Here is a 17485-nt window from a genome sequence, read left to right as displayed (position 1 = left end):
AAGGGTGGAAGGTATAGGGGGGATGTCAAGGGTGGGTTCTTTACACAAAGAGTGGTGGGGGCATGGAATGTGCTGCCTGTGGGAGTGGTACAGTCAGAATCTTTGGTGACATTTAAGCGGCAATTGGATAGGTACATGGATGGGTGCTTAAGCTAGGACAAATGTTCGGCACAACATCGTGGGCCGAAGGGCCTGTTCTGTGCTGTATTGTTCTATGTTCTATCTTCTATGGTAGTGTGGCTGACCAGTCTAAGGTGCTGGATTTAAGCTCGGACTCTTACAGTAGTTCCATTTTGTAGCACTGCTAAAGATTCACAGAACTTGAAATGTTAACTCTCCTGGTCCATAAATGGGTGCTGTGACAGGGCTTGGGTTACATGAGTGCCTTCCATTCTTTTAGTAGATCACCACCTCCTCCTTTGCCTTGTCTTTTCATCATTCACCCTATTCTGCCAGTCAGTTCCTATTAAGACACACCCCACTCAGGAGAACATTCACCGTCCTCTCTCACCTTGCGCGGCTCCTTCTTAGCGATGTTGCGGAGCGCCATCACGGCCTCCGCATGGATTCTGCTCGAGACGCTGCTGGCGACATTCCCGAATCCGGGCAGGAGTTTCTGGATCCGCTTCAGACTGGCCGGCTGTCCCGCGTTGCCAATGGCTTTGAGGCCCAGGATGATTTCCTCTTCATGCCCTTTGCTGCCGGCTTCAACCACAAGTTCATGGAGAGGCTGTAAAAGAACACAATGTCAGTGTCCAGTACAGGTCACGTCACTCACGATGCTGAGGACGAATCATTTAAATTCAGCTTGTCTCAATTCCAGTTTATCTATCGAAGATGGGTGAGTGACTTACTCCATCACTGGGGAGCCCGTGGTCGAGTGATACTATCGCCGGACTGTTAATTCAGAAACTCAGCTCATGTTCTGGGTAAAAGTGAGGACTGCAGATGCTGGAAACTAGAGTCTAGATTAGAGTGGTGCTGGAAAAGCACAGCAGGTTAGGCAGCATCCGAGGAGCAGGAAAATCGACGTTTCGGGCAAAAGCCCTTCATCAGGAATGGAGCTTAATGTTCTGGGTACCCAGGTTTGAATCCCATCATGGTAGGTGTTGGAATATGAATTTATTGAAAAAAAAGGTCTGGAATTAGGAATCTACTGATGACCACAAAAACATTGTTAATTGTCATAAAAACCCACGTGGTTCACTGATTTAAGTTCAGGGAAAGGAATCTGCCATCCTCACCCGATCTGGCCTCCATGTGACTCCTGACCCGCATCAATGCGGTTGACTCTCAATTGCCCTTGGGCAATTAGGGATGGGCAATGACTGCTGGCCTAGCCAGTGATGCCTAAATCCTGTGACTGAATTAAAAAAGTGCTTGCGGAATTCAGATGATTAAAAAGGTGGGCAGTGCAGGTATCTTAGTTAGTAACAGAGTAAAGTTAAAGCTGGGATGTTCAGTGATGATGTATGAAACACTTCAAAGGGTAAGTGAAATCTGGGATTCTATGTCTGAAAGTGCTGTGGAGACAGTGAAAAATTCCATTAAATGATTTTTAATTCAGTTTGGAACTGGGACAAGTAGTTAGCATTAATATGTAGTGCAGTCACAATCTCACTGAATGACAGAACAGGCTCGAGGGGATCAATGGCCTCCCTCTGCTCCTATCCTCGATAAATGTCTAGCATCACAGTTGCATGCGATGGCCATTATAATGCAGCAGTGTCACTGGCATATCTTACCAATCTCAAGGATATTGCTAGTTATTCTTGAATAAATTAAATGAGGTGTATTGTGCAATGCAACACTACATTACAACAGACCACGTCTGGAGTAATGTGTACAGTATTGGTGTCCTTATTTTAGTCAGGATGTAAATGTGTTGAAGGCAGTCCAGAGAATATTTACCAGACTAATATCTGGAATGAAACAGAAGAAATGTCACCGGACTTGAATTGTTAACTCTGTCTCTCTCTCCCACATGCTGCCAGATATGCTGAGTCTCTTCTGTTTTTGTTAATGTCTGGAATGGGCAGATTGTCTTATAAGGAAAAGTGGGACAGGCTGGGCTTGTATCTACTGGAATTAAGAGGCAACTTGATTGAAACATCCTGAGGGATCTTAACAGGGTGGATGTGAAGAAGAGAATGTAGATCTAGGGGTCACTGTTTAAAAATCAGGAACTCCCCAATTCAAAACAGAGATGTGGAAATTTTGTTTTCTCTCTCTGACAGTGGTGACTTTTGGAAATTTCTTCCTGAAAAGGTGCTGGAAACGGTGTCTTTGATTATTTTAAGGGAGAGGCAGATAAATTCTTAATGGGGGGGGGGGGGGGGGGTGAAAGATTATCAGGGAGAGGCGAGAATGTAGATTTGAGGTTACAATCAGATCACCATGATCATACTGAATGGTGTAGCTGGCTCAAGGGATTAAACTCCTGAAGAAGGGCTTATGCCCGAAACGTCTATTCTCCTGCTCCTCGGATGCTGCCCGGTCTGCTGTGTTTTTCCAGCACCACATTTTTCAACTCAAGGGATTAAATGACCTACTCTCACCCCTTGTTGGTGTGTTGATGTGATTGTATATGACCATCTTCAGGGCTCAATAACACACCATTAACCCACACCACTGAAAGGGAACATTAAGGGGAACTATCTGGCTTAGTTGGTGAGATGGCTAGCATCAAACCAGTCAGACAGAAATGACAGTACTGGAGACACATATTCATTTGTGCAACATGAGTTTGGAACAGACTTCTCATTTTCACATATTACTAATTTATTCTTCAGATTTGGTTTTGCCAACACTGCTTATCAGGGAGGGGATTGTCTAGTGGTAGTATTGCTAGAATAATAATCCAGAAGCACAGCTAATGTTCAGGAGACCCAGGATCGAATCCTGTCATGGCAGGCAACGGAACTTAAATTCAATAAGAATCTACGAATAATCACGAGTCGATTGTCAGAAAAAAAACCCACCTGCTTTTCTAATGTCTTTTGGGGAAGGAAATCTGCCATCCTTACCTGGTCTGGCTAACTTGTGACTCCAGAACCACAACAATGTGTGGTTGACTCTCAACTGCCGGCTGAATTGGCCTAGCAAGTCACTCAATTCCGAGGCAACCAGGGATGGGCAATAAATATGTGCCAGCCAGCAGTGCCCACATCCCACGAATGAATTAAAAAAAAAATGCAGGTTCGATTCCTGGTCAGGCTGAGCTAGATGTTGGGACCTGCCTCCTGTCTTGTCCACCCGAGAAGGGAACACAATGGCAAATTACAACCAAGGGGAAAACCCAAACAGTCTAAGCTGCAGCATCATATGGGAGGCAGTGGCCTAGCGGTACTATTGATGCACTGTTACTTCAAAGACCCAGGTAATGTTCTGGGGACCCAGGTTCAAATCGTGTAATGACGGAGAGTGTAATTTGAATTTAATTTAAAAAAAGCTGGAATTAAGAGTTTAATGATGACCATGAGTCTATTGTTGGGGAGAAATCCATCTGGTTCACTAATGTCCTTTAGGGGAGGAAACTGCCATCCTTACCTGACTCCAGACCCACAGTGATGTGGTTGACTCTTAACTGCCCTCTGGGCAATTAGGGATGGGCAATAAATGCTGCCTACCCAGTGATGCCTTAGTCCCGTGAAATCATATTTTAAAAACAAATCATCCAACAATAAAGGGCAGAACAGTGACTCAGTGGTTAGCACTGCTGCCTCACAGTACCAGGGACCTGGGTTCGATTCCCACCTCGGGAAACTGTCTGTGTGGAGTTTACACATTCTCCCTGTGTCTGTGTGGGTTTCTTCCAGGTGCTCTGGTTTCCTCCCACAGTCCAAAGATGTGCAGGTTAGGTGACTTGGCCATGCTGAATTGCCCATAGCGTTCAGGGATGTGTAGGTTAGGTGCATTAGTCAGGGGTAAATGTAGAGTAATCGGGTAGGGGAATGGGTCTGGGCGGGTTACTACGTGGCAGGTTGGTGTGGACTTGTTGGGCTAAAAGGCCTGTCTCCACAGTGTCAGGATTCTTCTAATAAGGTAGAGACTTACTTCAGGGTAGTATATGAACAGATGAGAAGGGTTAAGCACCCAAAAAGTAACTGAACAATAACATGGTGGAATTTGCTGAGGCTCTCTATGCACAGAGTGCATCTCAATATGAAGTGAGCTGGTGCATACATGCAGCTGCTTCTGAGTGAGGAAATAAAGAGGGCATTTGTAACCGGTGATCATGAAATTGACACTGGTTGTCATTTTTCCACTATTATAAGTGACTGCATTGTTTAAACCTGCTGAAGATAGTACTTTTATCTGAAAAAGATGAGGGTCTGATTTTTTTTGTTTTTGCCTGTTCTCTGTCCAGCACTCCCAGTTTTTCTCCAATTATCCACTGTCTCATCCCAGCTGAAAATCTGTTGTTTCCAATACTCACGTACCCGGAGAGCTTCGTCCGGACAAACCCGGAGGGTCGCACAGTATTTCTGGACCAGGGATCCATAGGCAAGCAATGTGACCTTTCGAAAGGTCGGGCTCCTCTGCATGTAAGGGCTGGACAGAAGCACCTTGGGAGAAGCAGACATATTTTGCTGTCAGTTGCAAAGGAACTTAAAGTAACATAGATGACTGGAGTACACTTAGAGCTGGGATGGTGGGAATTGTTTGTATGGGGCAATGTTGTGAGTAAGGCACATAAGGAGAGGCCAATGTGTGGTTGACTCTCAACTGCTCTCTGAAATGGCCTAGCACAGCCATTCAATACTGAGGCAACTAGGGATGGGCGATAAATACGTGCCAGCCAGCCCCGCCCACTTCCCCATGAACAAATTTTTTAAAAATAGTGCGGGATCAATTCCTGAGATAACAGCCAGTGATTGACAGCTTTTCTTAGCATTAACTAGAGCAGTATGGTGGCTCAGTGTTAGCATTGCTGCCACATAGTGCCAGGGACCCAGGCTCAATCCCACCTCAGGCGACTGTCTGTGGAAAGTTTGCACGTTCTCCATGTGGGTTTCCTTGGGATGCTCCGGTTTCCTCCCACAGTCCAAAGATGTGCAGGTTAGGTGGATTAGCCATGAGAAGAAGTTGTAAGGGAAGGGTTAAGCCTGGGTGGGATATTCTTTGGAGGGTCAGTGTGGACTCGATGGGCTGAATGGCCTGCTTCCACACTGTAGGGATTCTGAAACTCTCATATCATACACCAGGCTAATTGGAATAGAATGGGTAGATGGTGCAATTAGCTAGAGCAGACCTGAAAGGCCTACTTTGGCCTCTTTATTCCTAAGTGTATGATGCTGCTGTCCTTATAAGGGCACCACAAGAGGGTCTCTCTCACTGCCCAGCAAACTCCTGGGTCTTCCATGGTACTTCTGAGTGAGCTGGCATTTTGAATGGCAAAGTTAGATCCCATCAAAAGGGGTGGGGACTGGGGTAGGCATGGAACTATTGGCTGGAGGCAAGGACGTGGGAGAGAAGCTTAAGCGATGAGAGAAATGGAAGACTTGGAGAAACAGAAGGACCATCACATCGAATCCTGAGAACTGGTACCATTGAACACCTTCCCCAGTCTCTTTCCAATTTAAGAAAAATGTTTTTAATCAATCTTAACATTTGCGTAGGAGGAATTTAGGAGAGTAGGAGACGTAAATGTCAACAGTTCATAATTGTTAACCTATAGTTAGAATCCATTTCTTTGTAAACAGTATTAATTACTGTTAAGTACAGTACCTGATCAATGGTTTCTAACATTGAGTCTTTCAGGCAGGTCAACTGGGTACTTTGATAAAACTGTAAATTCTTTTTAACACACTACACTGGGAAGGCATAACAGTTGTAAATGTGATCTGTTTAATAACTGCAAATAACAAAGATTCAGCAGAAAATGTATAATATTGTAGGTAGGTTGCACCTTTGAAACCCCACACTACTGAAGGGGATACCAACTTATGATTCACCAGAATTAATGTATAACACAATAATGCCTAAATGATTGTGTCTGGCTGATTGTTCTTCTCCAAGTGCAATATTTTGCTGGAATCCTTTAATCCGTGTTTGTCAGTGAGTATGTACCCACCATGAATTGGTGTTTGAACTGGTCATTTGGCTGTGAAACAGTCTGAGCCCAGGATGAGGGCGATATAAAGGGCAGACAGATCTACACCGGTACGTTAACAATTATGGACGGGAAATTGCATGCAGTCTCCTTTAACTAACTCCCCTTATATCACGAAGCACATCATCACATGATCGGAGAAACTGGGTCATACCGTAGCATTATCTACACCATGGCAGTCGGCTTTGATGGAGTGCAGCACAAATATCAGAGCTTGGGTTGCTTCAAACTGCGAGAGTTCTCCCTGCTCAATCCTTGTTTGGATAAACTGAATTGCGTCCGGGGTCGCTACAGTCGGTAAGGTATCCAAAATCCAGCGCCTGGGTTCACAGCAAGTAAAGTCATACATTGAAAACACAAGAACAGAACAGGCCATTCAGCCCATCATCTCTCAGTCAGAGATCAGGATTAATTTGGATCCGAACTTCATTCATCTGTCCCATATGCTCTCATATCCTTGCCCAACAAAATTTATCAATCTCAATTTTAAAATTTCCAGTTCATTCACCCAATCAACCACACTTTTATATAACTTTCACTAACACTCCATATACCTGCTCCACTAACACCCCCATACCTGCTCTGCTACCACTCCATCATACACCCTCACTCACACCCTGTCACTCACCCATTCATGCCCTTCCCTATCATCCCTCCTCACTATCCTGCCACCACCATTTCTCATTACTACACCTTTACCATCCCTCACTATCAGCTATCACTACCAACCTCCACTTCCACCTCTCCACACTCCCTCAGTATCGCTCCCCAATACCACCCATCACCAGCTATGGTCGACACCAACCCTTCCTCTCCATCACTTACCATCCACCATCCCAAACTACTGCCCCTCCTACCACCTCCCACATTCCCTCACGATTATCCCTCATTATCCCCCCTCCACAACCACTCAGCAAGCATGAGCCACTTTGCCCCCATTCTGAGATAAATGCGCCCCACCTCCCTTGGTCTATTTCTTCCCAACCATGGCTGAGCCAGGAGGCAGTCAAGAGCATGGTATTGGAAAAGCACAGCATCTGAGGAGTAGGAGAATCGATATTTCAGGCATAAGCCCTTCAGGAAGCTGCAGGAATTCTCCAGATAAGGAGTGTCCCTCCTTCTGAGCTAGAGAGGGAGTATGGATGAAGCCAAACTGGGCATGGAGGCTGAAACTGCTTTTGGAACCCAAACCTAGTCTCCCTTGCCTCTCCATATTTACCTCCGGTGGGGTTTAGATGTGCTCTTGCCCCAAATACTTTGAAGGCTTCCCAAGCTTGCGGAACGTAGGAGCTGAATGAGCTGCAGGAACTTCTGCGGGGCGTCAGGATGAGCTCTCTCTCGGTTAATCTGGGCCAAGTTTTCCAGTGCTTCAACAATCTGTTACAACAAACCCAGCATAGATGAGTTTACACTCCGTTGACGTGCAAGTGTGAGTGAAAGTAGGCTCAAATATTTAGCCATGAGAGTTGTGTTTTCTTCAACGATCTATGAAATGATATAAAGGGCAGAAGATTTAAAGGAGATGTGAGGAGAAGTGTTTTTCACCCAGAGCGTGGTGGGAATCTGGAATTCATTAAGGATGGTAGAGGTAGAAACCCTCATAGCATGATGCCAAGGCATACAAGGCTATAGACTAAATGCTGGATAACGAGATTAGAGCACTTCTGTGGTTGTTTTTGATCAGTAGGGACACAATGAGTTGAAGGGCCTTTTTCTGTCCTGAAGATCTCTATGAATCTCTGCTGATAACTCAAGACTCATTGATGATTATATAATTACCAGTGCGGTACTTTAACTCTGAAATAAGCAAAAGCACTGGACACTGCAAGGTTAAACGATTGCAGGGCAATTGTAAGAAAAAGGCTACACGGTACCCTGGGCTGAGTCTAGCCTTATTTGTGGGCGGCACGGTGGCACAGTGGTTAGCACTGCTGCCTCACAGCGCCAGAGACCCGGGTTCAATTCCCGACTCAGGCGACTGACTGTGTGAAGTTTGCACGTTCTCCCCGTGTCTGCGTGGGTTTCCTCTGGGTGCTCCGGTTTCCTCCCACAGTCCAAAGATGTGCAGGTTAGGTGAATTGGCCATGCTAAATTGCCCTTAGTGTTAGGTAATAAGGGGTAAATGTAGGGGTATGGGTGGGTTGCGCTTTGGCGGGTCGGTGTGGACTTGTTGGGCCGAAGGGCCTGTTTCCACACTGTAAGTAATCTAATCTAATCTAATCTAAAAAAAACTATTCAGAAATTGATCACATGTTAAATCAGTAGATAATCTGAGATAGATCATGCACATGAGTCAATCAAAGGGGGCAGAACGTAATAATCAGGAACAAGGAGCAGAAGTAGACAATTTAGCCTCTTCATTCTGCTCCGCTAGTCAATATGGTCATGGCGAATCTCATCTTGCCCTCAGTACAGCCAAAGGGTAATAGGTGTCTAAAGGCTTATATATTGGGTGTGAGACTATCAACATAAAAAAAGTCTTGCTGGAAGAGGAGTGGTCCCTGTCAGATCAGATCCAACTCAGTTGGAACCATCAACTGAGATTGACTATCTACGGGTAACTGCAGATTTCCTAAATTCCTCTCTGTCTTTCGGCATTTCTTCATCAATGAAGTTGATCAGAACATAGAACACAGATCTGTACAGCACAGCAATGCCCCCTTCGGCCCACGGTTTGTGCAGAACATGACATCAAATTAAACAAATCCCTTCCGCCTGCCATTGGTCCATATCCCTCCATTCCTTGTTTACTCCTGTGCTTATCTAAAAGTCCCTTAAATCCTCCTATCGTATCTACCTCCACTACCACCCCAGCAGTACATTCCAGACACTGGGCAAAAAACTAGCCCCTCACATCTCCTTTGAATGTTCCCCTTCTCACTTTAAATACATGCCCCTTAGTATTAGACATTTCAACTCTGGGAAATTTGTACTCTTCAACTGCAATCTGACCACTTTGATAGCCACAAGTATTATGTGTGGGGTGAGTAAATGTGTGGCTTCTGCCATCGCACATGCCATTTTAATCTTACTGGTGACTAAAGTGCCAGTGTCCTACATTTATCCAAGAGATTTGGTCAGCTGTACCTTACTGGTATCATTAGTTGAAGGCTTGAGAAGCTGTACTGGTAGCTGCTGCAGTTCATTGGAAAACTGATATTTCAGAGAGCCCCGCTTCTCCAGGTGCTCGGTTGATGTGGGTGGTGAGTGATCTTTGCTCTCCAGCAAGACAAGATGCTGCCTGTTTCCAAAACGAGAAATAAGTCATTAGCAGAATGTCAATTTAAAGAGAAACATTGAGCTACTGTGCAGTCAAGCATGTACTGAGAACAGCAAGTTTCAATTGTCTGTCATGATTGATGAAACTCATTGATAAAGGTGCTGAAAATGTGTTGCTGGAAAAGCGCAGCAGGTCAGGCAGCATCCAAGGAACAGGAGAATCGACGTTTTGGGCATGAGCCCTTCTTCAGGAATGAGGAAAGTGTGTCCAGCAGGCTAAGATAAAAGGTAGGGAAGAGGGACTTGGGGGAGGGGCGTTGAAAATGCGATAGGTGGAAGGAGGTCAAGGTGAGGGTGATAGGCTGGAGTTGGGGTTGGGGCGGAGAGGTCAGGAAGAAGATTGCAGGTTAGGAAGGCGGTGTTGAGTTCGAGGGATTTGACTGAGACAAGGTGGGGGGAGGGGAATTGAGGAAACTGGAGAAATCTGAGTTCATCCCTTGTGGTTGGAGGCTTCCTAGGCGGAAGATGAGGCGCTCTTCCTCCAACCATCGCGTTGCCAAGGTCTGGCGATGGAGGAGTGCAAGGACCTGCATATCCTTGGTGGAGTGGGAGGGGGAGTTGAAGTGTTGAGCCACGGGGTGGTTGGGTTGGTTGGTCCTAGTGTCCCAGAGGTGTTCTCTGAAACGTTCCGCAAGTAAGCGGCCTGTCTCCCCAATATAGAGGAGGCCACATCGGGTGCAGCAGATGCAGTAAATGATGTGTGTGAAGGTGCAGGTGAAGTTGTGGTGGATATGGAAGGATCCCTTGGGGCCTTGGAGGGAAGTAAGGGGGGAGGTGTGGGCGCAAGTTTTGCATTTCTTGCGGTTGCAGGGGAAGGTGCCGGGAGTGGAGGTTGGGTGGGTGGGGGGTGTGGACCTGACGAGGGAGTCACGGAGGGAGTGGTCTTTTCGGAACGTTGATAGGGGAGGGGAGGGAAGTATATCCCTGGTGGTGGGGTCTGTTTGGAGGTGGCTGAAATGACGACGGATGATACGATGTATTTGGAGGTTGGTGGGGTGGTAGGTGAGGACCAGTGGGGTTCTGTCCTGGTGGCGATTGGAAGGGCAGGGCTCAAGGGTGGAGGAGTGGGAAGTGGAGGAGATGCAGTGGAGGGCATCGTCGATCACGTCTGGGGGGAAATTACGGTCTTTGAAGAAGGAGGCCATCTGGGTTGTATGGTATTGGAATTGGTCCTCCTGGGAGCAGATGCAGCGGAGACAAAGGAACTGGGAATATGGGATGGCGTTTTTACAGGGGGCAGGATGGGAGGAGGTATAGTCTAGGTAGCTGTGGGAGTCGGTCGGTTTATAGTAAATGTCCGTGTTGATTCGGTCGCCTGAGATAGAAATGGAGAGGTCTAGGAAGGGGAGGGAGGAGTCTGAGACGGTCCAGGTAAATTTGAGGTTAGGGTGGAAGGTGTTGGTAAAGTGGATGAACTGTTCAACCTCCTCGTGGGAGCGCCGATACAGTCATCGATGTAGTGGAGGAAAAGGTGGGGGGTGATGCCAGTGTAGCTGCGGAAGATGGATTGTTCCACATATCCGACGAAGAGGCAGGCATAGCTGGGGCCCATGTGGGTGCTCATGGCTACTCCTTTGGTTTGGAGGAAGTGGGAGGATTGGAAAGAGAAGTTGTTCAGAGTGAGGACCAGTTCAGTTCGTCGAGGGAGGGTGTCAGTGGAAGGGTACTGGTTGGTACGGCGGGAAAGGAAGAAGCGGAGGGCTTTGAGTCCTTCGTGATGGGGGATGGAGGTGTACAGGGACTGGATGTCCATGGTGAAGATAACGCGTTGGGGACCGGGGAAGCAAAAATCATGGACGAGGTGGAGGGCGTGGGTGGTGTCCTGAATGTAGGTGGGGAGTTCTTGGATCAAGGGGGACAGGACCGTGTCGAGGTAGGCAGAGATGAGCTCGGTGGGGCAGGAGCAGACTGAGACAATGGGTCGGCCAGGACAGTCAGGTTTGTGGATTTTGGGCAGGAGGTAGAAACGGGCGGTGCGGGGTTGTGGGACTATGAGATTGGAGGCGGTGGATGGGAGATCTCCTGAGGTGATGAGGTTATGGATGGTCTGGGAGATGATGGTTTGGTGGTGGGAGGTGAGGTCATGGTCAAAGGGGCAGTAGGAGGAAGTGTCCGCGAGCTGGCGTTTAGCCTCAGCGGTGTAAAGGTTGGTGCGCCAAACTACCACCGTGCCTCCCTTGTCTGCCGGTTTGATGGTGAGGTTGAGTTTGGAACGGAGGGAGTGGAGGGCTGCACGTTCCGAGGGTGAGAGGTTGGAGTGGTTGAGAGGGGTGGACAGGTTGAGGCTGTCAATGTCGCGGCGGCAGTTGGCTATGAAGAGACCGAGGGCAGGTAAGAGGCCAGCACGGGGTGTCCAGGTGGATGGGGTGTGTTGGAGGTGGGAGAAGGGGTTGTCAGAGGGTGGGCAAGAATCCTGGTTGAAGAAGTAGGTGCGGAGGCGAAGGCGGCGGAAGAATTGTTCGATGTCTCGCCGTGTGTTGAACTCGTTAATCCGAGAGTGCAGGGGGATGAAGATGAGGCCTCTGCTGAGGACTGATCTTTTATCCTCAGAGAGGGGGTGGTCTGGAGAGATGGTGAAAACACAGCAGGGCTGGGAGCTAGGACCTGGTGTGGGGGTGGAGCTGGGAGTGGGGGCGGGGTTGGGTGTGGGGGCAGGGTTAGGCATGGTGATGGAGATTGGTGTGGGGGCGGAGTTAGGCGTGGTGACGGAGATCGGCGTGGGGGCGGAGACGCATGTGGCGTGGTGGTTGTGCAGGTTAGTGATGTCACTGGGGGCGGAAATGGCTGTGGTGATGGCAACCCAGGGGGCGTAAGTGGCTGTGGCGACGACAGAAACGGTGTTTCTCCTCATTGATAAATGAGGCAAAGTTGTGGGATTATCGCAATAAAGCTGGCCCTAAAGGTCAGAGTGCACCCTGCTGTTAATAATGGGAAATACCCATTGTCAAACCGAACATCGCCAAGTCATGTAGGAACAGAAGGTTCAACATAAGCAGGACTTGGACAATAAGGAGACATCGTTGAAACACTCTCACATGCTTTAGGACTCCCCGTGTTTCGTGGCTGAGGCCTGGAGAGATTGCGCGATTTATCCTGAACATCAATAGAAATTAAACTCTAGAGAGTAGCTGATTTGAGAGCACCATTTTGCAAAATTCATCAAAGTCAGAAATAACCACAGTAGTGGATATAAATATCCAAAGTGAAAGCAAACTGGACAATAATTAAACATCAGATCTGCTGACTGTTACAGAGTTAGAACGAACAGAGTTGTTGTCTCTGGTTTGTTACCCGTGCCACATGATAGAGATTCGAGGAATAGGGAAAGAGAACACTTAAATGCGTGGCTACAGGGATGGTGCAGGAGGGAGGGATTCCGGTTTTTGGATAACTGGGGTTCTTTCTGGGGACGGTGGGACCTCTATAAACAGGATGGTCTACACCTGAACCTGAGGGGCACCAGTATCCTTGGGGGGAGGTTTGCTAGTGCTCTTGGGCGGGGTTTAAACTAACTCTGCAGGGGCATGGGAACCCAGATTGTAGCTTCAGGGTGCAGGGCCTGGAGTGTAGGGAGGTTAGGAACATGGCATCAATTTCAAAGGAGGGTGCCTGTAAACAGGAAAGTGGCTTGAAGTGTGTATACTTCAATGCAAGAAGTATACGAAATAAGGTAGGTGAACTTGCAGCGTGGGTTGGTACCTGGGACTTCGATGTTGTGGCTATTACGGAGACATGGCTAGAACAGGGACAGGATTGGCTGTTGCAGGTTCCAGGATTTAAATGTTTTAGTAGGGTCAGAGGTGGGGGTAAAAGAGGGGGAAGTGTGGCATTGCTTGTCAAAGATAGTATTACAGTGGTGGAAAGGACGATGGATGAGGACTTGCCATCTGAGGTAGTTTGGGCTGAGGTTAGGAATAGGAAAGGTGAGGTCACCCTGTTAGGAGTCTTTTACAGGCCTCCTAATAGTCCTAGAATCATTGAAGAAAGGATAGGGAAGGTGATTCAGGAGATGAGTGACAGTAATAGGGTGGTTGTTATGGGGGACTTTAACTTTCCTGATATTGATTGGGAAAGCTATAGCTCAAGTTCGTTAGATGGGTCAGTGTTTGTTCAATGTGTGCAGGAGAGTTTCCTGACACAATATGTAGACAGGCCAACAAGAGGTGAGGCCATACTGGATTTGGTTCTGGGTAACGAACCAGGCCAGGTGTTAGAATTAGAGGTAGGTGAGCACTTTGGGGATAGTGACCATAATTCGGTGATTTTTACTCTCGTGATGGAGAGGGATAAGTGTGTACTACAGGGCAAGAGTTATAGCTGGGGTCAGGGAAATTATGATGCGGTGAGGCATGACTTAGGATGTGTGGCTTGGAAAAGTAGACTCCAAGGCAAGAGTGTAAATGATATGTGGAGCTTGTTCAAAGAGCAACTATTGAGTGTCCTTGATAATTATGTACCTGTCAGGCAGGGAGGAAAGGGTCGTGCGAGGGAGCCGTGGTTTAATAAGGAATTGGAATCCCTTGTTAAATGGAAGAGGGCGGCCTATCTCAAGATGAGACATGAAGGTTCAATTGGGGCGATTGAGAGTTATAGGGTAGCCAGGAAGGACCTGAAGAGAGAGCTAAGAGCAGCAAGGAGGGGACATGAAAGGTCCTTAGTCGGTAGGATTAGGGAAAACCCTAAGGCTTTCTATAGGTATGTTAGGAATAAAAGAATGACTAGGGTAGGAATAGGTCCAGTCAAGGATAGTAGTGGGAAGTTGCGTGTGGAGGCAGAAGAGATTGGGGAGACACTGAATGAATACTTTTCTTCAGTATTTACTCAGGAACAGGGCATTGTCGTCGATGTGAATACTGAGTCACAAATAAGTAGAATGGATGGCTTTGAGGTATGTAGAGAAGAGGTGTTGGAAATCCTGGAAAAGGTGAAAATAGATAAGTCCCCTGGGCCTGATGGCATTTATCCTAGGATTCTCTGGGAAGCAAGGGAGGAGATTGCAGAGCCATTGGCCTTGATTTTTATGTCCTCGTTGTCTACAGGAGTAGTGCCAGAAGACTGGAGGATAGCAAATGTGGTTCCCTTGTTCAAAAAGGGGAGTAGGGATAACCCTAGTAACTATAGGCCGGTGAGTCTCACTTCTGTTGTGGGCAAAGTCTTAGAGAGAATTGTAAGGGATAGGATTTATGCACATCTGGATAGGAATAATGTGATCAAGGATAGTCAGCATGGTTTTGTGAAGGGCAGGTCGTGCCTCACAAACCTTATTGAATTCTTTGAAAAGGTGACGAAGGAGGTTGATGAGGGGAAAGCGGTAGATGTGGTATATATGGATTTTAGTAAGGCGTTTGATAAGGTTCCCCATGGTAGGCTACTGCAGAAAATACGGAGATATGGCATTGAGGGTGAGTTGGAGGTTTGGATTAGGAATTGGCTGGATGGAAGAAGACAGAGGGTAGTAGTTGATGGCAAAGTTTCTTCATGGAGTGCCGTCACTAGCGGTGTTCCGCAAGGATCTGTTTTGGGGCCATTGCTGTTTGTCATTTTTATAAATGACCTGGAAGAGGGGTTAGAAGGTTGGGTGAGCAAGTTTGCGGATGATACGAAAGTCGGCGGAGTTGTTGACAGTGCGGAAGGATGTGGCAGGTTACAGCAGGATATAGAGAAGCTGCAGAGCTGGGCAGAAAGGTGGCAAATGGAATTCAATGTAGCTAAGTGTGAGGTGATTCACTTTGGGAAGAATAACAAAAAGATGGGGTACTGGGCTAATGGTCGGATACTTGGTAGTGTGGATGAGCAGAGGGATCTTGGTGTCCATGTACACAGATCTCTGAAAGTTGCCACCCAGGTAAATAGTGCGGTGAGGAAGGCATATGGCGTACTGGCTTTCATTGGTAGAGGAATTGAGTTCCGGAGTCCTGAGGTCATGATGCAGTTGTATAAGACTCTGGTGCGGCCGCATCTGGAATATTGTGTGCAGTTTTGGTCACCATACTATAGGAAGGATGTGGAGGCACTGGAACGGGTGCAGAGGAGGTTTACCAGGATGTTGCCTGGTATGGAAGGAAGATCGTATGAGGAAAGACTGAGACACTTGGGGCTGTTTTCATTAGAGAAAAGAAGGTTTAGGGGTGACTTGATAGAGGTGTACAAGATGATTAGGGGGTTAGATAGGGTTGACAGTGTGAACCTTTTCCCGCGTATGGAGTCGGGTATTACAAGAGGGCATAGCTTTAAATTAAGGGGGGGTAGATATAGGACTGAAGTTAGGGGTAGGTTCTTCACTCAGCGAGTCGTAAGTTCATGGAATGCCCTGCCAGTAGCAGTGGTGGACTCTCCCTCTTTATGGGCATTTAAGCGGGCATTGGATAGGTATATGGAGGATAGTGGGTTAGTATAGGTTAGGTGGGCTTGGATCGGCGCAACATCGAGGGCCAAAGGGCCTGTACTGCGCTGTATTCTTCTATGTTCTATGTTCTATGTTCTATGTTTATTAGGAAGCTAATCCTTAATTATTCTATCACATTTCTTCATAATTTGAATGCATAACATCCCTAATCTGACTGTCATTGCACCCGTCTTTGTTTCTGAGGGTTGAGCTATGGACTTCAATCTGATTAGTCCATACTTATGGATAAAATGCTACAGTAATTTTTTATTGCTTTCTGCAGAATGGCTGACAAGCAAACTTCCCTCCAAACACCAGCTGCTATCAAGAAAATTCTTAGGAGTCATAGTGGTCATTCAGTCACATTATGACGAAGGGTCATCTAGACTTGAAACGTTAGCTTGCTCTGTCTCCATGGATGCTGCCTGAGCTGCTGTGATCTCCAGCATTTTTTGATTTCAGTACCAAATGTACACTTTCAAAGTTCAGGACTTGGCTCAGACATTTGTAGATGCAAGAAGAGGAATTACCTTGATTCTGTGCTGGCAGCACCATCAAGTTCATTAAACGGTGTGAACTGATGTGTCTCTTTACTTACAACTTCTATTATCACTGCTCCGTCTTCGGTACCTTTTATGGCATAGGAGTAGGTGGAGACACTCCGCAGGTTCCTGCCTTTCTACATTATAATACAATAAGAGAATATCTGATTATAGCTGCCTTTTCTGAAATTTCTTTGCATTTGCATAAGGTTAACATAAGAACTAGGAGCAGGAGTAGGCCGTTTGGCCCATCGATCCTGCTCCACCATCCAATAAGATCATGGCTGGTCATTTCGTTGCCTCAGCTCCACTTACTCACCCTCTCACCATAACCTTTAATGATTTTACTGTTCAAAAATCAATCTATCTTAGCTTTAAAAACATTTACTTCCCTGGGCAGGGTATTCCACAGATTTACAGGCCTCTGGGCAAAGAATTTCTTTCTCAATTCAGTCCTAAATCTGCTTCCCCTAAGCTTGAGGCCTAGTTTCACCCATCAGTGGAAACATCCTCTCTATTTCTATCCTATCTATTCCCTTCATAATTTTATGTTTCCATAAGATGCCCCCTCATTCTTCTAAATTCCAATAAATATAATCCCAGTCTACTCAGTCTCTCCTCATAAGCCAACCCCCTCAACTCTGGAATCAACCTATTGAACATCCTCTGCACTGCCTCTAGTGCCGGTACATCCTTTCTCAAGTAAGGAGACCAAAACTACACACAGTACTTCAGGTGTGGTCTCACCAGTACCCTACACAGCTGCAACACAACCTCCCTGCTTTTAAATGCAATCCTTTTAGCAATGAAGGACAAAATTCCATTTCCCTTCTTAATTACCTGCTATACCTGCAAACTAACCTTCTCTGATTCATGCATAAGAACACCCAGGTCCCTCTGCACAGCAGCATGCTGCAGTTTTTCACCATTTCAATAATGATCCTTTTTACTGTTATTCCTACCAGAATGGATGACTTCACATTTATTAACATTTTACCCCATCTGCCAGACCTTTGCCACTCACTTAAACCATCCACATCCCTTTGCAAAGTTTCACAGTCCTCCGCACACTTTGCTCAACAACTCATCTTAGTGTCATCTGCAAACATTGACACACTATACATGGTCCCTAAATCCAAATCATCTATGTGAATTGTGAATAAT

At 46.7% G+C, this 17485-nt stretch overlaps 1 protein-coding gene across 1 annotated transcript in view; it reads right to left on the bottom strand.

Moving 5' to 3' along the window:
* Positions 1-17485, bottom strand: part of vtg3 (vitellogenin 3, phosvitinless) — a 111463-nt gene that overhangs the window by 78223 nt on the left and 15755 nt on the right. Inside the window, exons 5-10 of the mRNA XM_087990311.1 lie at positions 16310-16458; positions 9203-9356; positions 7335-7492; positions 6270-6435; positions 4443-4568; positions 512-730 (exon numbers count right to left, since the gene is read on the bottom strand). Coding sequence (XP_087846437.1) covers positions 512-730; positions 4443-4568; positions 6270-6435; positions 7335-7492; positions 9203-9356; positions 16310-16458 — 972 coding nt within the window. The remainder of the gene's footprint in view (positions 1-511; positions 731-4442; positions 4569-6269; positions 6436-7334; positions 7493-9202; positions 9357-16309; positions 16459-17485) is intronic.

This window comes from Chiloscyllium plagiosum, unplaced genomic scaffold (genome assembly GCF_037043375.1).
Source record: "Chiloscyllium plagiosum isolate Xiang-an unplaced genomic scaffold, Cpla_swu_hap1 HiC_scaffold_9, whole genome shotgun sequence".
Lineage (NCBI taxonomy): Eukaryota > Metazoa > Chordata > Chondrichthyes > Orectolobiformes > Hemiscylliidae > Chiloscyllium > Chiloscyllium plagiosum.
Note: the sequence above shows the minus strand (reverse complement) of the source record. Positions and strands in the feature narration are given on the sequence as shown.